General features: G+C 40.8%; 1 protein-coding gene across 4 annotated transcripts in view; it reads right to left on the bottom strand.

Annotated features, from left to right (window-relative positions):
* Positions 1-5,967: 5,967 nt before the first annotated feature.
* The window catches only part of KIF16B (kinesin family member 16B), a 141,955-nt gene continuing 130,740 nt past the window's right edge, over positions 5,968-17,182 (bottom strand). For 2 of the 4 annotated variants that reach the window (XM_075749729.1, XM_075749731.1), the window contains one exon: positions 5,968-7,257. In XM_075749729.1, the coding sequence (XP_075605844.1) occupies positions 7,099-7,257 (159 nt within the window). In that variant the 3' untranslated portion in view covers positions 5,968-7,098. Of the gene's footprint in view, positions 7,258-7,314; positions 9,599-10,000; positions 15,900-17,182 lie in introns of those variants that run through there. The other 2 variants (XM_075749728.1, XM_075749732.1) reach the window with 2 other exon arrangements.

The following is a 17,182-nucleotide window of genomic DNA, read 5'->3' as shown; positions in this document are numbered from 1 at the left end:
TGTTAGACTTACTTCTTGAGGTGCCCAAGTGGCACCAGCACCCTTCTTGGTCCCCTCCTGCCACCACTAGTTTCCCCTGTTTTGAATGGGTACCTCCCACAGAAGGAAAGCTTCCACCTGAACAGTGAATATTGGCCAAAGCGCAGACAAATCAGAGGCTCACAGAACAAATTAGTTATTGTCAGTTCAGCATATCTCCAAGGAGAGAGATACTGACCACGAAATTTTCAGCAGAGCGATCTGGGAAGCCTCAATAACCACAGCCCAACCCTTCCTACCAGGATAATAAATCACTCAACCCAAGAAGGTCCTCTTCTCACTGATTTTCATGGATAGCACCTAGGCAGCCTCATTTACCAGTGTTATCAAGTTATTGCTGGGAAGGTATTACAACAGCCTTCATAACAGTATAGTGAATATTATGATGTGCCTTTTGTTCTACAAGGTGCAGGAGGCCTGATGGGTGTTAATAAAGCAGCCGAATTTGCCCTGTAAAATCTCATCCTGGGTGTAAAGGCCAAACTACTCAGTACGATTTTCAAATGCCACATGATTTAGTTCACGCAGAATGAAATACATACTGCCAACACACCCTAACAGAGTCCCAGTTCAGACTGGGAAGCCCTCAGCACTTCTCACTGCCACACTAAAACCTTGCTCTACCACAAGAGAAAGGGAGAAGTGAAATCCTCTGGCACATGAAGTGTGCTACACTGAAGGATGGTCTTATTTGCTGGTGGGCTTGCCACATTTGAGCAATACTGATTCCACTCAGTAGATAACGCTATGCAAATGTTATCGTTACCACAGATTAAGAAATTGGTGATATAGTGATAGATGTTTTTCAAACAAGCACTTGTTTTTGTTTTATTCGGGTTTTTTAATTGTCTTGCAATTTTTTTGGCATACTTCCATTCTCCATTGCTTTTCCTAACGACACCCATTGCTACTCGCACAACAGATAAAGCCAAAGTCTGGCATATAATTAAGATGTTAAGAGGTAACTTCATCTGGCCACATAAACCTGAGCACCTGCTTATGAAAGCAGGTGCCAGAATCAATACACTCAGGCAGCTTGGAAGCCTGTCCAAGAGTCTGATTTCACACGCTGTTGAACAACCTTTTCGTGTCGGAGCACACAGGGCGTCCGCCGTACCTCCTGGAAGCACTTGCTTCCCAGAACTGGCAATTTCTTTTATCCACACTGTACTAATGAACACTTCCAAGATTAAAACTGGACAGAGCTGAATGCAGGACAAACTGAGATATGTATCTAATTGCTCACACAGTCTTACGCTAACCTTTCAGAGGAGTATATTGCCCCTACGTTGTCCAGCACTCTTCCCCTGTTGCTCAGATACAAAAATTATGAGAATTAGAGATGGTTATGGATGGAAGCGTGCCACAGCTTGTTCTTTCAGTAGTAGTACATTACCTTGTCTTCTGTTGAACTCAGTGGCAACAACAGGTGATTTGATACGCAGATGGTTTCAGTTTCCTTAGAACAATTCTTGAGGCTTTTGTTATTAGTATGCTCATTTGCGTCATGAAAAGGAATCATTTCCAACCCATGCATCTCCTAGCTATCCATGCTCGGGCATCAAAAACAACCGTGATGCAGAAGTTCTGAAAACACACTAAGAGTTCCCAGATCACATAATGATAATAATAATAACAATAAAATAATCTTTCCTCCCCACCCCTTCCTTTTTGAGATTCTGATTTCTGATGTAATTCACAATACCAAAAAGCAAGAATGTTGATTTTTGCAAACTGTGACCAAAACCTGGTTTCAATCCATGATCTCTGATCCATGTCTTAAGGAAACAGAAAAACAGATTACAACAGAGGCAACCCTTGTCTCAAGGTAACATTAACACAGGTTAACGTGGAGAAAATACACTGTTGGGCAAGGACGGTGACAAAAGGCAGAGTCCCACAAAGACCTCCTGACCTAAACAAGGAGGTACCATTAAGTAGCAGGCTCCCTCTGCTCAAATACATTGTTTGAGGAAAGGCTCCTGTCAAATGTTAATTACAATGGAAAAGAATATAGGAATGATCATGAAAAAGTACAATAATGCCCCAAAAAGCTGTAGCATGCGAGACCTTTGAAGGCTCAGAAGTTCAAAATATGTAAAAAGATCAAAAACTCATGTTCCACTTTGCTAGATCAGAAGATGATGAGATAACTACCTCTTTTCAGATAACTACCTCTTTTCAGATAATAAAGGGTTTTCTTTTTCTTCAACTCTTCCCAGCACATTCTTCTAAACCGTCCATAAAACAAGAAAACAGAAAGGAAAAAATCAAAAACTCAGGAAGAATGAGAACAAGCCATTCAGACAAAACTGTTATGAGAAGATAGAAGCAGCTATCAAAAGAAACTGAGAAGGACTTTGAAAACCTCAGTAAACTTTTTTCTTAGACCTATTTCTTTTTCTAAGACCTATTTCTTAAAAACAACAACAAAAATGCTGCTGAAACTCTGTGTGAGTGCTCAAGCTGTGCTACGGGGAGCTGACACTTCAGCTGTCAGCATGACATTGGAAAAAAATGTCAGTGTTTATAAAGAAAATAAAGTTATAAAGAAGAAAATAGAAACAAGGCTTCCCATGCAGCCGTTCGCATTGTTTGCCGAGACACGAGGCTAAAGCCTCTAGTCCAAAATCTTGCCCTCCACATTAACGTGATCCTTTAATAAGGCTTCCCCCCACACTCACTCCTTTTAAAACTGTTTTAAAAATCAATCTCAAGAAGACAAAAGAACAACGTCTCTTGTGATCCGGTATTCTTGTCTAGTTGGACAAGCTCTTTTACTGATTTAACTGCAGTAGACAGGAAGTTTACCTACTTCTCACAAAAAGCATTTTCAGGTTACAGCTCACTTTCCCTACCTGTTTTGGGTTTGGGTTTCTTTTCTGATCAACTTTGTTGTCATTGTTTTTGACAAAAGTGCATCCACAATAGCATTCTGGTCAGCAATCAGCTATAACAAAACACTCAAAATAATAAAACAACAGTAGAAAAACAGGAATGATCCCATATATCAAAAATTCACTTTACTGCCAAGAAAATATCAGGACTTCAAGCCTTTAACTAGATCTCAGAGCCTATGCAATTCCATAGTCCTTCATTGCTTGTGAAGTCTTGCCTGTGAAGGAACATCTTCTATTTCCCATGATGAGGCTGGAAGCCAACAAATTTTTGCTCTTCAGCTTAATCAAACATTTTTATTTCCTCCTTACCTCCCCCCCCCAGCCCAGGATCTAATGAAATAGAGAAAACAAACCCAAGGGTGGAGATCAGAATCTTGCTAAGGTAAAAATAATGAATTTCTTCCAATTTGGAGGTTTCAGTGAAAATATAAAGCAGCAAGCCAGCAGCACATAAAACGTCACTCTCTATCACAGTCTAGTACAAATGTATTTCTTATTCTCATATACAGGATAGGTCACATGGACAATAAATGGGAAGTTCTGCAATGGCTTTTAAAGTCCCACTGCTCTACACACGTGGTTTTTAGGGCAATTCTGAAGATCCTCATAGGGATCAGGCAAGTCCACCACCTCCAACAATGGCAGCTGAGCATCAGTTTTAGGACTGACCCTGTGGGCTTCTCAGGACAGGCAGTGTGCGGAACGAGGCGGCTACCAGGAGCTATCTAGTGGCAGGGCTGGAGGGTCAGCAAAGATATGAGCTAATTGGTTTGATGACTTAAATGGAGGCACAACTTTAGTTACAGGGGTAGGAATGATGGCCCCAGTTCAGTAAAGCGCTTAAATACACACTTTGCTTGAAATATAAATAGTCCTGATACAGAAGTTACGGTTTCGCTTAAGGCCTTTGCTGATGCAAAGCCTACAAGCTCAATTACAGAGGCACTTTGAAAAAAACAACCGTACGAGCCCTGGAGATGACTTTCACAATGTTTTTGAAAGTATCAATATTTTGAAAATGAAGTTCATGGAGAATTTTAGAGCCTGAGGATATCTTTACAGAAATGCAGTTTGAACATCTTGAAAGTGGCTAATAATTTCGACATGCATCTCAGTTTTTCGACATGCATCTCAGCTTTTATTGGACTTCTTATGAAGCCTTGGTTTAAAGACTGTAGGTTATTAAGAGCCATCATATTTTTACTGATGAAATTATTAAAAGATGCCTCTTAGTCTAGCCTAAGCTTGCAGTCATTGATTAAACTCTGGGTACCACTGAAGGATACATAATAAAGTGGGGAAAAACTGGTAGCCTGGGGTTGTGGTCCTAATTGCATGCTTACACTTGCATTTCTGTAGCTTTTAACTTGATGACATTTTAAATGGAGTGATTAATCGGCCTTTACTTTGTTATTTGCAATGTACACATTTAACGCTGCAGGCCAGATAAACTAGCCAACATAAATTAGCCACCTTATTGGCAGGTTTATACCACTAGAGCATCTGGTACTCCCTGAATTAATTTGTACTGTAGACAGGAACTGAGTACAAGTCTTCTTTTAAATTCATGTGAAAAACAGGAATATTCGTATTTTTCATTCGACTTAACTCTCTGTCTAGTTGTGTTTTTCTTAAACAGGTTCTCCAAATCCAAAGTGACACGAAGCGTGGGACTTACCTCTGGGAGTCATGCGCACTCAGCCCTCCTCGCAGACTAGCATTTGCCGTGCGGCACAATGGAGTTTCGTTCATCAGGCTCTGTGCTGCTTGCCACGGGAAAGCGCTTGGCACCACTGCAGTTTTTTTCAGCTAGGACATCTGCAGAAACTGGGTTTGTGCAGCAGATAAAGCAGCTTGCCATTTCTTGGCCTGCCAGGTCCTTTCATAGAAGTGGCACACGGGAAATAATGCTCTACAGTTATGTAAAGTTCATTTTTTAAAACTCTTCAGCATTAATTCTTCATCGTATTACATTGCAATGAGGCAGGAGGGGGAGAGGGCCAAGGGAGAAGGACAGACAGAAAAGACCTTCTGGTTTTGAAGTGAGATTTAGGGTCAAAGTTCTCAGGTCACTATGAAAACCAGCAATACCGTGCCCAATTTCTGCCTCTCTACAGTACTCACATGGGCCACGAGGGTAAATGCAACCACTTAAAGTTACCAATTTTCCGTTAACATGCGCAGCAACATCAAACTCCAGTTGCTCAGCTCACCGTAGCAACCCAGCAAGCACTCAACCTCTGCTTTCTGATTCAGGAAGCACGAGTAAAGCCAAACAGCAGGGTGAAGGAGGGAGGGAGCACGCGGCCTCGTGGTCGGGAGGATGATACGTGCACAGAAAGACCCTGGGAGAAATCGGAGAGGTGCAATACAAGCACAGGGCACGGTAAGGATCACGAGGCCGGGTCCCTGTCGGTGATGAAGCACGGATGAAGTTAGTGCTCCAGTGGGGAAGCAGATGTGGGAGACTGGGAACAGCCGGGACACGGTGCAAAACCAGTCTGGGAATCAACAAGTTTGATTGGAAAGCTTAGCTTAAAAATCTGGTTCCCAATTTAGGGTATTAAGACACCTAACTTAGAGTCAGATATATCCAAAGACATTGAAGTCTACCCTGCTGATAATAAGGCTCCAGTGGTTTAGAAATTTTACCCTAAGTTTTCACTGAAATGAATCACAATAAAAATACTCTCAAAATTTAAATAATCCATTCCATTCAGGTTTGTTTTTTTCCTTCCCACCCTCCCCCCTGCTTTTCTTTTTTTTTTTTTTTTAAATTAGAAATGCTTATTGCAGCAAGCTAAGCTTAGTAATGGAACCCAATTACCTTTATTCATCATATTAAATGTATAACATTACTGTTCCTATAATTTAGGTCACGAAATAAAAGTGTCACCAGTGTTGTTACTTTAGGTTTTAATAATCATTTTCTACAACATGAAATAGTTTGATTACCAAGACCTACCGCTGGTCAACGATGGCAACTCACAAATAATACTTCACGCTCCTAACAAATGGCACACCAAACTTACCTTTCAGTATGCATTTTAATAACTGGAAGTTGTTCGATTACGATTTTTATACAACCAATTATACATTAACATGTACATGGAGTCAATTCCAGTCACAGTGTAAATATATTTTTGGATCCGCAGCAATATAAAATGACTTCTACCTGTATATACATGTGCAAGTCTGAGTGAGTCCTGAGTAATTTTAAAGTACTACTTGTCAAATCCTGTAAATTTTAACCAATGCGAATAAAACTCAGGTTTTACAGTGTTATACTATTGTGAAGAAGCTCTTTTTCAAAAAGAGAAATATAGCACTTTGCATTAGCTTTATGCATAGCTACGAGCTCTGTACAGTGCACAGTATCCACTTACAGTCCGGGTAATTAGAAAATCTGAAAAGATGCTGACTGCATTCTTCAGTAACTATTGCTTCCTCTGCTTCTTAATTAACAGCGAGTGATTCGTTCTGCTTCAAAACAACCAACTGTGGAAGACTTTTACGGGGTTTAAATTACATTCTTTCTGCTGCATATATTTTGTAAACATTCAAGTTACCCAGGCCCTTTAATTCTTCTGAGGAAAACTATACAATGATACAGTCAAATCATTAAAATGTGTGTCCGGGAGGGAAAAAAGAAACAACAGTGGAGTACGAGCATTACCTTAAACACCACAATATGCTATAAGGAAACAAAAGAGGAAGTGTTCTTTAAGGAACAGCTTGGACAGAAACCGAAAGGCTGCTCAGAAACCCTCTGTCAGCATGACACACTGCCACGGTAAACACGAGATGCTCTCGCATCACCAGAACAAATTGTCTGAGCAAATGCAAAGGAAGCACTGCCGCTAAGGAGCGGATCCAAACACAGCATGAGCGTCAGAATCTTTGTACAGTATTAACAGAGCAACTTAGATAAAAGTATCTGTAAACCCCATGCCAGGAAAATGCAGGCACTAATATGAGAACTGGTAAAGAGCACAGGCTAGCGCTGGGGTACAGCGGTCTTTAACTGGAGGCGTTTTGATGCAACTTCCCAGGTATGGAGGAAGATACCTTTTTTCCTTCCTCCCATTTCTCTCGCACCGCAAAAGCGAAGGCACCGTTCTGACTGTGCTCCTCTGGCATAAAGGTCTTGGCACAAAAGTTAGCTGGTCCCGTGGCTGCTATAGTCAAAAACGCCTTTCCTGAAGAAGGGTGAGAATTCGCAGATGGTGTGTTTTGACAGAGTTAGCCCCACTTTATCAATGTGCAGCGGAGACGATGGAGATTTCAGCATCGCAGAGAAAAAGCTCCTGAGGTACTTCTGTGGAATGATATGCAAAATGTCATAAGGTTTACTTGATCAAATTGATTACAACCAGTTTGAAGAATTAAATGAACAGTGGTATAAAAAAAAAAAAAAAGAAACAAGATCTTTACAGACTGTGAAAAGCCCTTTTAATAACTACCAGCATTTAAATCCATCCATAAAACAGGTCTACTGAAATGTCTGTATTAAGCTCAGGAAAAGCAGAAAAGAAGTATTTTCCACTTTCTTCCCCTGCCAAGCTTGGTAACTGTTTTATTCTGTCCTTGTGTGACGCTTTCTGGTTTATTCTGTAGTCATGTAATGCTTTCTGCTAATCATGACCTGCTAAGACTGCCGTCTAGCATTACCAAACACTATAGCAGCTGCAAACCTCAAATCCATTCTGCAGGAATTTCACTACATATGGACACAAAAGGACTTCAGAAATCTTTCCCTCGTCAAGCCTCCACAATCCTTGCATCTAAAAGGATTTGTTATGATCAAGGCCATCTGCACAAAGATTGCATGACTTCCATATTATGTCAGAACCTACCAGCATCTTTTCACTGAGCTGCCCTCTAAATTTCTTTTTTTTTTTTTGTCTTACACATAAGAAGCACTCCCCTTCCCAAAAGTTAATATCTACCAACCGCTATGCAACTTGCATCTATTTGTACTTAGAAAAATTGTGACGGATGTAGATTAATACAAATTTAGTCTTCACAAACCTGATGAAGTTTCCTTCACACATGGGTTGAACTATTACTATCATTTAGCATGATGTAATAAGTCGTATTTATAAATTTTGAATGAAACACAATAGGTAAAATGTTGATCAGGCAGGTATTAAAAAAAAAAAAAAGTACCTATTGTCACCCAAATAGTTCTAAGAGAGATCTCATATGGAGCACAGGGATAAACTCCTTTGTTCTGCTACAGACCGACCACACGAAAAGATGAGTTAACTTGAGAAATTATCCCACTGGATGCAGTGGGAAATATATCTGCAAGACAGAACAGCACTATCTCCTGTGCTTTTGGGTCATGGAAGCGGTTCGTTCAGGAAACAGTCCTCATTATTCACTCTCTCCTCAAGGAGAATTCCTCCATACTATAACAACCTGTTATCTGTTTAAGTGCCTTGGAAACCAGCTGTATTAATATCACAGAAAGCAGGACAACAAAAAAACAACAACAAAAAAAGCAGCTGGCACATAAGCTATTCTCTTGGCAGGATTGGGGGATTTTCTGTTTTATTCAGATCTCCCACAGGTTGTATTAATGTTCATGAAAAAAAATTTCATTACAAAAATGCCTTCAAGATTAATTCCAACAGACTAAGAGGTAATTTAAACTGAGCAACAGATGTCATATCAACATTTGTCATAATTAGTTCACAAAGTAGGGCCCTTTAAAAAAAGTCCCAATCCAGTAATGCCTGAAGGATGAATATGGTAGAAAATCAAATGTAAAACATGGCATCCTGTTAGAGTTTTAGCACTGTGCTGAAAAGATACTGCAGTAATTCCGGTTTACGACTACCGAAGGCTCAAAGGTACCAAATTTTTCACCGGAGACATTACAAGACCTATTGCCTTCACCTTGGTACGTATGGCCAGATAACTGACTGTCATGCCTTTCCTGCAGAGCCATTATTCATTGTTTTGGCATGATCGCTCCAATGGCAGAGTAAAAAAAAAAAAAAAAAAAAAAATCCCTCTGCTAGAAGCATATACTTATCTGACAGGGAAACACTAGGAACAGCAGACAGACTTATTTTCCCAGATCTGCACGCAGGAGTTGCTCAGTGAATATCACGGATTCTTTGAACGTGAAGATGATCCTTGGGAAAATGGCAACAAGCATACCCTACTAGATTATGATGGAATTCATTTTATATGAAGGTTTGCAGCCATATGGCTTGGCATTATGTGCTCTTCAACAACTACCTCTGAGAAAATTAGCCCTCTTATAAATCCCGTATCTGCATTTGCCCTTGTTTGCAAAGCTGATGCATTAGCACAGCACAGAGCTGATGTGCCCTTGACACAAAGAAGCTGCTGCTTCAATGAAGTTAAGGCTTCTCTGCCCAGATATGTTGGCTAGGAGTTAAGTCCCATAGCGAGGGAAACAATGATTGACAGCAGAAGAGTGTGCTCACACCACAAGCGTACGCCTCGATTAAAGAGCTGTGGCTAGGCAGTAAGGGGGAAGGTTGCCCTGTCCTGCTGGCTGCAATGTGGATGATGAAGTGGAAGGAAGTGGAAGGAGAAAAGGAAGAGTGGTCCTTATCAGTGTGTGGAAAGATGCTTCCCAAATTCGGATGGGACAGGGAGAGGATGAGGGTCACAGCAAGCTGGAGCAGAGGAGGACATCGACACCAAGCACCAGAGATGACATAAAGAAAACTTTCTTAGAGATCCCAGAAGGGACTCGGCATGGAGTTTGTTGCAACCCAGGAAGCCACTTGCAAGCTGCTGGGGTGGGAGCAAAGCTAGATGAAAGGACCTCCTCCGTCAGGACCCGGTGGGCAGAGGGAGAGTTGTTTTCAAAGCTTTTCTATTAAATCCATTTCCAGCAGCAGATACGATTTTTCTCTATTTACAGAATAATGTTATTTGTGCTGAGTTAAAACTCGGTGGGAAGCACTCTGGTATCTTTTGATATGCTCCCATTAAAAAAAAAAAAAAAGAGGTCTTAGCAGGCACTGGCAAAATGCTAAATACACGTGCAAATGTTATACAAAGCTGTGCTGTGACTTCCTACCAGCATTTCATCGAGAGCATCTAAACCATTGCCTCTAGTATGCAAAGCACATTACAGCAATCCTACTTTCGCTAGGTTTGTATGATTACCTTGGAAAGAAGAAACTAGATAACTGCTATAAATGTTCCAAAAGGCTTGTTTTCATCACTCGTTTTCGTTTGTTAGCCTTTCAGAACTCTAGTCATTTGTTCTGGATTATTTAGTCTGGTAATCAATGTTCTTCTGCATGCACTTAGAAGTTTCATTTCACTAATAGTGTTCAACCTGCTACCTTGCTGGTTTGCTGAAAAATATCCTAATTATAAATTTGTAAATACTGCAGTGTGAGGGCACAGGACCCTGGCGCTGCAACAGGGATGTAAAATGGGTAACTTACACACCAGTCATGTTGGTTGCTCAGTCTAAACACATGGTCAGGAACACTAGTTTAGAGAACAGAAATACTCTTGGCATGTACAAAACTCTTAAAGATTGAAAGCCAGGTTAAAAAAAAATAAAAATATCCAAAATAGGAAAAGCAGTGCTTTTGCCCTCTTGGTCCGCGTTACAACCTTCGTGGCCTTTAACTTAAAATTCCTGACAGTCACACCTGCAAGTTTTAACTTTGTATTCCAAATGTTCGCAAATGAAACAAGACTGGAGAAAGTATGGGAGTGAAGGTTTTTCTTTACTTACTAGTTTGAGTAGCTTTCCCTCCCTTTTAATGATGGGAACAGCAAAATGGCAACCATTTTAAAAGCTTATTAAAAATAATTTTAATAGGGTTCACCTTTTTAGCAGTAGGCCAGCATTCATCTCGTGCTCAATCCATCAGCACGGCAAAGTCATTCTAATGATTTTTGCACTACTTCGTGATGCGGAGACCTCATAATTTTATACATTTTAATATAAATCCATAACTTAATTTAAAGTTATTAAAGTTATTACAATCAAAAAGCTTTCTGGAATGTGAAAGTGTTCTTATCATCCTTTCAATTGTGGCATATTAAAGAGGAATTCAGTTCAATGACATTGTTCTCATAATCCATTACAAACAGCGACAGCCTCAGAGACCAATAGCAGAGCTTAGCAAGGATTGGATTTTTCATTAAACTTTGGTGTGTTTAAAAACTCATCAACTCTGGTACCTCCAGAAAGTGAAGAAGCTTCGAGCTTTCCCTCTGCCACTGCTGTTTCTAGCAATTTCCTCAAAAAGTCAGCATTTTAAATTAGCATTATTAAAATCACCTGCTAATATTTGACAGAGCTGAAAGTACCACAAATTTTCATAAGATAAACCTTACAACGCTCTGGGGATTTTTGAAACAATAGCCTCTTTTCTTTGAAACAATACGCCCCTTTCAACACCTACACATCAGCATGACAGTCAAAAGCTTTACCTCAAGGTCACAGAAGGTCATCGGTGGCAGAGGCAGGACTAATTAACTTGCTCATCTAACTTCTAGCCTTGGCTCCTCTCTCCCTTTAATAAAGCTGCTAGTTTCTCTCCGCACCAATCACATAATTATTCTGTTAACTAGTGCTAAGTGCTGCAAGCTTTAAATCAAATCTTGATTTGAATTATTCATAGAGCAAAGCATGCGCAGGTATCAACAGCTGTTTTCTATAGGATAAGAATCTGATTACCAAAAAAGAGACAGATTGAAGCACATTCCCTGACTCCGAAAAACCACATTATGCTGCAATTAGGTATTTGCAAAGTGAGATCTTCCCGAGGAAGACTCCAGCCCAAAACAAGCAAACAGGAACATGCTTCGCTTCTAATCTGTTATCACAAAAATAAGGATCCGCTTAGAAGACAACGTATGCGAAGGGAGCCTGCTGTAATGCAGAAATGGGAGCACACCTCCTGCTTGCCTTTGTCTCCTAGACAGAAATTGTTGGGCATGGGCAAAGGAAAACGAACATTTGGGGATCCTTTCCCAAATTAACCAACTTTCTCTATTTTGGACCTTTCCACTGGTGTCTTGAAGAGATGAAAATGACTTTCGGGGTGGTTTTTCAAATACGGAACACTGCAGAAATGCCAGCTATCATCACTAACGACAGTCTCTACTGACAAAAAAAAAAAGCAGCTTGACTTAAGTGGCACTGACAGGCGATGGCGGCCCACAGAGACTTCAGGCTGGCGAAGGGTCCTGTCTGGGGTGATGCTACATACAGAATCTGATGAGAAGAGATCATACATCTTCCCAAGAAAAACAGGATCCAAACTTCTCATTGGATCTGCTTCTGCCTTGTGTTTTCTTCTTACTGGCAAAAGTCAGAGGGAATTAATACTCTGTACGGGGAAGTAAGCCGGGCTTGGAGCCTGGGATAGCACGGGGAGAGCGCAGAAGACAGGAACCCTTAGGAAAAAGGCTGCAAGCTAAGCCAGCTCTGCCTCATCTGGGACACACACCACATCTCAAACACCACACAGGACTGGATTACCTGCGTCAGGTATGGAGGACAAGAAAAGCCATTAGCCACAACATAGGAAGTTTCTTTATGACCTGAGTTCCAAGGGAGCAGGTTCTCTTATGCCAAATATCCCAACACTACACAGCGAGGGGTATTCAAGCTGTCCAAACCAAGGTGTTTTGTCCAGGCAGTGGTCCCAGCAGGCTCCTCCTGTGCTCTGCAAGGATAGCTCAGCCTTCCACGTCACTATTCAGTTCACCACAGTTAAGCTTCTGCCCTATGCCTTCCACTGAAACCATCTCCCCTTCCCTCAGGGACCACCTGAGGCTAAACTGGCTAATTAGGAGTGAGTAATTGCCAGCAGAATGCTCTGATAGCTCTCTAAAAGTAGTTTCAGATCCACTTCTGGATTTATTAAATTTCAGCAAGCAGGGAAAGAATTGGGAGATAGCAAGAATATAAAATACGAGGTGGCATTGCTTTGGGGTACAGCAACTCAAAAGGATGGGGGACAGTACACAGGCTATGACTAATATCTTCACCTCCAGCCATTCAAGATTAGGATCAACTCTCCACTCACCAGATGTAACTAGCTCAGAAACATTTTGGTCTTCTGGAGGGTTGGGTTTTTTTGGTTGTTTTTTTGGTGGTTTTTTTTTTTTTTTTTACAAAGAAAACATGAGGCTTCAATTCTTTTCCCCGACTCCTTGACATATATTGCAAGATATCATAAAGCAGTTCTGAGTAAAATATGTGAGTAGGACAGCATGTGATATTTAATATCTCAAGTGATATTTCAGGCCCTTCGGGAAGTACCTAATGTCACCTCTGGATCCATACACATTTATCTCCTGCACACACCCTTAGGTCATTACGTGCAGCTGTGATTTCATAGCAATGAGAAAAAGACTTACTGCCTGGGAGACTACCTGGTGCCTGAAGGATCTTATTTCTGTGAAAAATTTGGAGAGAAAGCTTTTAAAATTATGACATGATCACCTGGGCTGATATCTTTTGCCGGAAGACCAGGATGGCTGGGTTCTCCTGACAAAAACTACAGTATTACACACTGTCAAAGTTGTGCAAAGCTTCCTTGAGGAGTCAGAGGTAACAAATGCCTCCAGAACGTATCTATCCCATAGGTACCAGAGACGTTGCTGTAGTCACACACGACTTGTGTGAGCACAGAGAGGTTTTTCAAAAGAATGAAGACAGATTCACACATGTTTGAAAGTGACAAGTCACCACAGTGCTAGTCATAATATTAAAGGGGAGGTGTGGGTATTTGCTTCAGATTGGCAGACATTAATTAGGCTCAGGGCTGAATTAACTGGCTTCACATTACACAAGCCAAGAATAAAGTATGGACTCGTTTTAATCAAACCCTTCCTGTTCACTTTGATTAGGCCTAATCAGGAGCAAGGCTGTTTACAGATAATGCCTAGTAGTCACTGGAAAAAAAGAAAAAAAAAAAAAGAGTTAAATAAATAAATCAAGAACTTCCCAATCAGTATCACCTTACCCTGTAATTCTACAGCCATGCACAATGCACATCACCAGCTGTCCCAAAGCACACCTATGGTAAACTTCCAGCCGTCTTATTGACAGACTGTGCCTGCAGGAACATCCCCCTACCAACGGAGGAAAGCCAGCCTGGTACGGCAGGAACATCCCCAGTGCTGCTGGGGATGCAGCAGCCAGGAACAGCTTTGGTGGGGGGAAGCAGAGCATTCGTGGCAAGGCCCAGCTGCCAGTGCCGTAGGCTGGCGACGCTTCCTAAAAAACCAGGATTTACGGGTTTCCCTTAGCATAAATAATACGAGTATGGCAAATTATGCCAGGTTGTTGGGGTTTTTTAATATACTAGCCAATACCTTGCGAATTTGATTGTGATACATGTATGTAAGCTCTTAACTTGTTAGACTGAACTTGTTTGCTAAGGAGCTAGATGGGAGGAGATGAGATAGAAAGCTCCTACTAAAAAGGTAATGTAGCTGTTTTGTTAACGAACAGATTTACCTGTATAGCTCCCAAATGTTAACATGGCTGTAAATGCTGGATCTATAAAACTAGAATTTTACTTTGATAGCAAAGAACTTAGCCTTTGCTTTTGTTGGAGCTACAAAACTGAACTATGGAGACTTGTGCTCTTGCCACTGCAGTGGCACTAACACTGCAGTCGTCTATGTTGGTGGTGAACTTAACCCAAAGCAGAGAGAGGAGGAGCAAAGCCATACACACCACTCCTTTGGGCTAGTTTAGAGGTACCTAAATGACTTTGGAACTAAGAATCAAGCTCTTTAAGCAGCTAAATTCCATTTAAAAAAGCCAGAATTTATATTTTTAGCCCCTTGGGAAACTCTCCCTATGTTTTTATGCACAATGTAATACAGATTCCCTGAATCAGGGTTAGTTTCCTCCACAGCTATACAGGTGAAAGCAGATTTTACCACTACATCTCTCGAAGTATTTGAATGCCACTAAAATTTAATTTTCCCCAGGGTGGTACTGAAATTTTCTTGAATTCATACATCTTTTTGAATTTTCGTAATGTACAAGCATTCTGAGAGATGCCAGTTATGATTCAAGGTGAAATTGCTCTCCTAGGTTTTCAAAATCCAAACTATTCATTATAGCTATTTAGAACGTTTTTCTGTGCAAGTCTAATGGCATGAGCACATTATGTTGAATTACTATTATGCCACATCAATTGAATTAACTTCTAAAGTCAGTCTACATCCCAAATTACAATCTTATTCTGCCTGAAATTCATTTAAAATCCACAGGACTTAATATTTCTTACAACGCCTGCATGCTAAAAGCTTGTATTCGTTGGCTTTAAGTAGCTCCAATGAAAACTCAATTGTAGGCTGACAGGAAAAAAAAAAAGGCGGCAGCAAGGGCTATGATTTACAGGTGCTCTATCAGTATGAGTCGTCTTTTGGAAGTGAACAGCCATATTAAAAAAGATCAAAACAGACCTGATTTGTGAAGGAAACCGATCATTTCTCCAGAGCACAAGGCAAAACAAGTCCTGTCAAAATCTATTCAGAAAGAACAACAGGATTGAATTTACCACGCATCCCGGGCCAGCGTGTCATCTGCTGGAGTGGCCTTGGCAAACAGCTACCAAAGCACTTGACATGCATCATCCTCTACTTCCCTTGGTGAAATCAGATGCTGGAGGATGACTGATACGCTTGCTTTGAAAAGGGATAGCACCGAGTTCAACCCAGCGTCCTTGGTCAAGAGCTCCCTTTATTCATCTGCTCACATCTGAACGTGGAAAGCCATTACTGGAGACCAATAAAGGTATACGGCTTCAAAACTTGATTTGTAGGAGGATGCTGGGAAATGTATTCTGAACTGACAGAAAAACACATTAGGATGTGGAGCTAAACTGGTGTTCAAATATATGCTGTCACATATTCTGAACTTACTAAACCACGATAAACATCCCTCCTTATTTTCTTGATACTCTGAAATTTCTAAAGAGGAAAGGAAAAAAAAAAGGCCTCTGAATTGCACATCCTATTTAATTCTTTGGTTGTAATTGAGATAAACATTTTATCACAAAAGATCCAGTTTTTAAGGTAGGGATCTGAAGTTATATACCTAAAGAAACACCAAAATTATTGTAAAGGGGTATGTGTAGTATGTAAAGTTACCTCTAACAAACTCTGCAAAACAAGCTTTTGGACTTGATGTTGAATAAGGCACTGAGTTTGAACAAATGAAACTGAGGGGCTGCTTACGCTCACTGTTCCTTTTGCATCCAGTAGCCTGCTGGACCAGAGTTTAAAATTAACTCATCCAGAAAATAACCCCAGGCTTTCACCCCTTCTAAACGACCACCTTTATCTTATATTGCTGTTACAAGAATAATGTCTTGCATTTGCTGTCGGCCTGGCTGAGAGTCTACAGTATTTAATCAAAGTAACATTTTATTGGTACGGGATCAACTGCTGACATATGCAAAGTCCTAATTTTGACTTATTTGTATCTAGTGACTGTAATCGATAAGTAAATTAATTTTATTTATTCACGTTTTGAAGCCAACAGGGCCTCACACAAGAAGCTGCACCACCCAAAAAAAAAAAGATGAAACACTTCACTGCTGAGAGCTGCTACAACTTCTCCTTGAGGGCTGCCGCTTCAAAGAAGAAAAGCCAGGTGCCTTGGGCAGCCCCAATGATGCACTGAAGGATGGGAACCTGACTTGCGAAATTGCTCTCAGATGGCTAGCTGCAAAGCCTTACTGTCTGCAGGCAAGGCAAGACTTTAGTGTTGTTGCTGAAAACCAGTTATTTTTGTTCTTAAATTTTTTAAACGGTTACTAGAGGTTATGAAAGGCACTCAGTTCTGACTAACTATACCTAATCTAGAAAATGATCTGCGACATGAATTTCATATAATTGACATTCACGACATGGCCCAACCACACACGCTCTTTCTCTTGGCTTTGTGGCTGCATCTATACTCTTTCCGTCTGTGCTCCCGTTGCATCCCTGTTCCCACTAGAAGGAAATTAAAACCACCACTGCATCCATTCTGCAGTTCAGACTATGGGTATGAAACAATCTTCTCCAGGATTATCAAACACTGACATTGCAGCAGTCTGCTTTTGCACCAGCAGTCATATCTGGTGTGCATTCATATCTGCAACAGAAGAAAAAGCTTGCTTTTATCTTTCAGTGATTATCAAATGTATTCTGAATGCTTTCTGAAGTCCATCTCACCGAGTTGCTTCTAAGAGCAGTATTTACAACTG

Source organism: Balearica regulorum, chromosome 3 (assembly GCF_011004875.1).
Source record: "Balearica regulorum gibbericeps isolate bBalReg1 chromosome 3, bBalReg1.pri, whole genome shotgun sequence".
Lineage (NCBI taxonomy): Eukaryota > Metazoa > Chordata > Aves > Gruiformes > Gruidae > Balearica > Balearica regulorum.
This window is presented reverse-complemented; position numbering and strand designations above follow the sequence as displayed.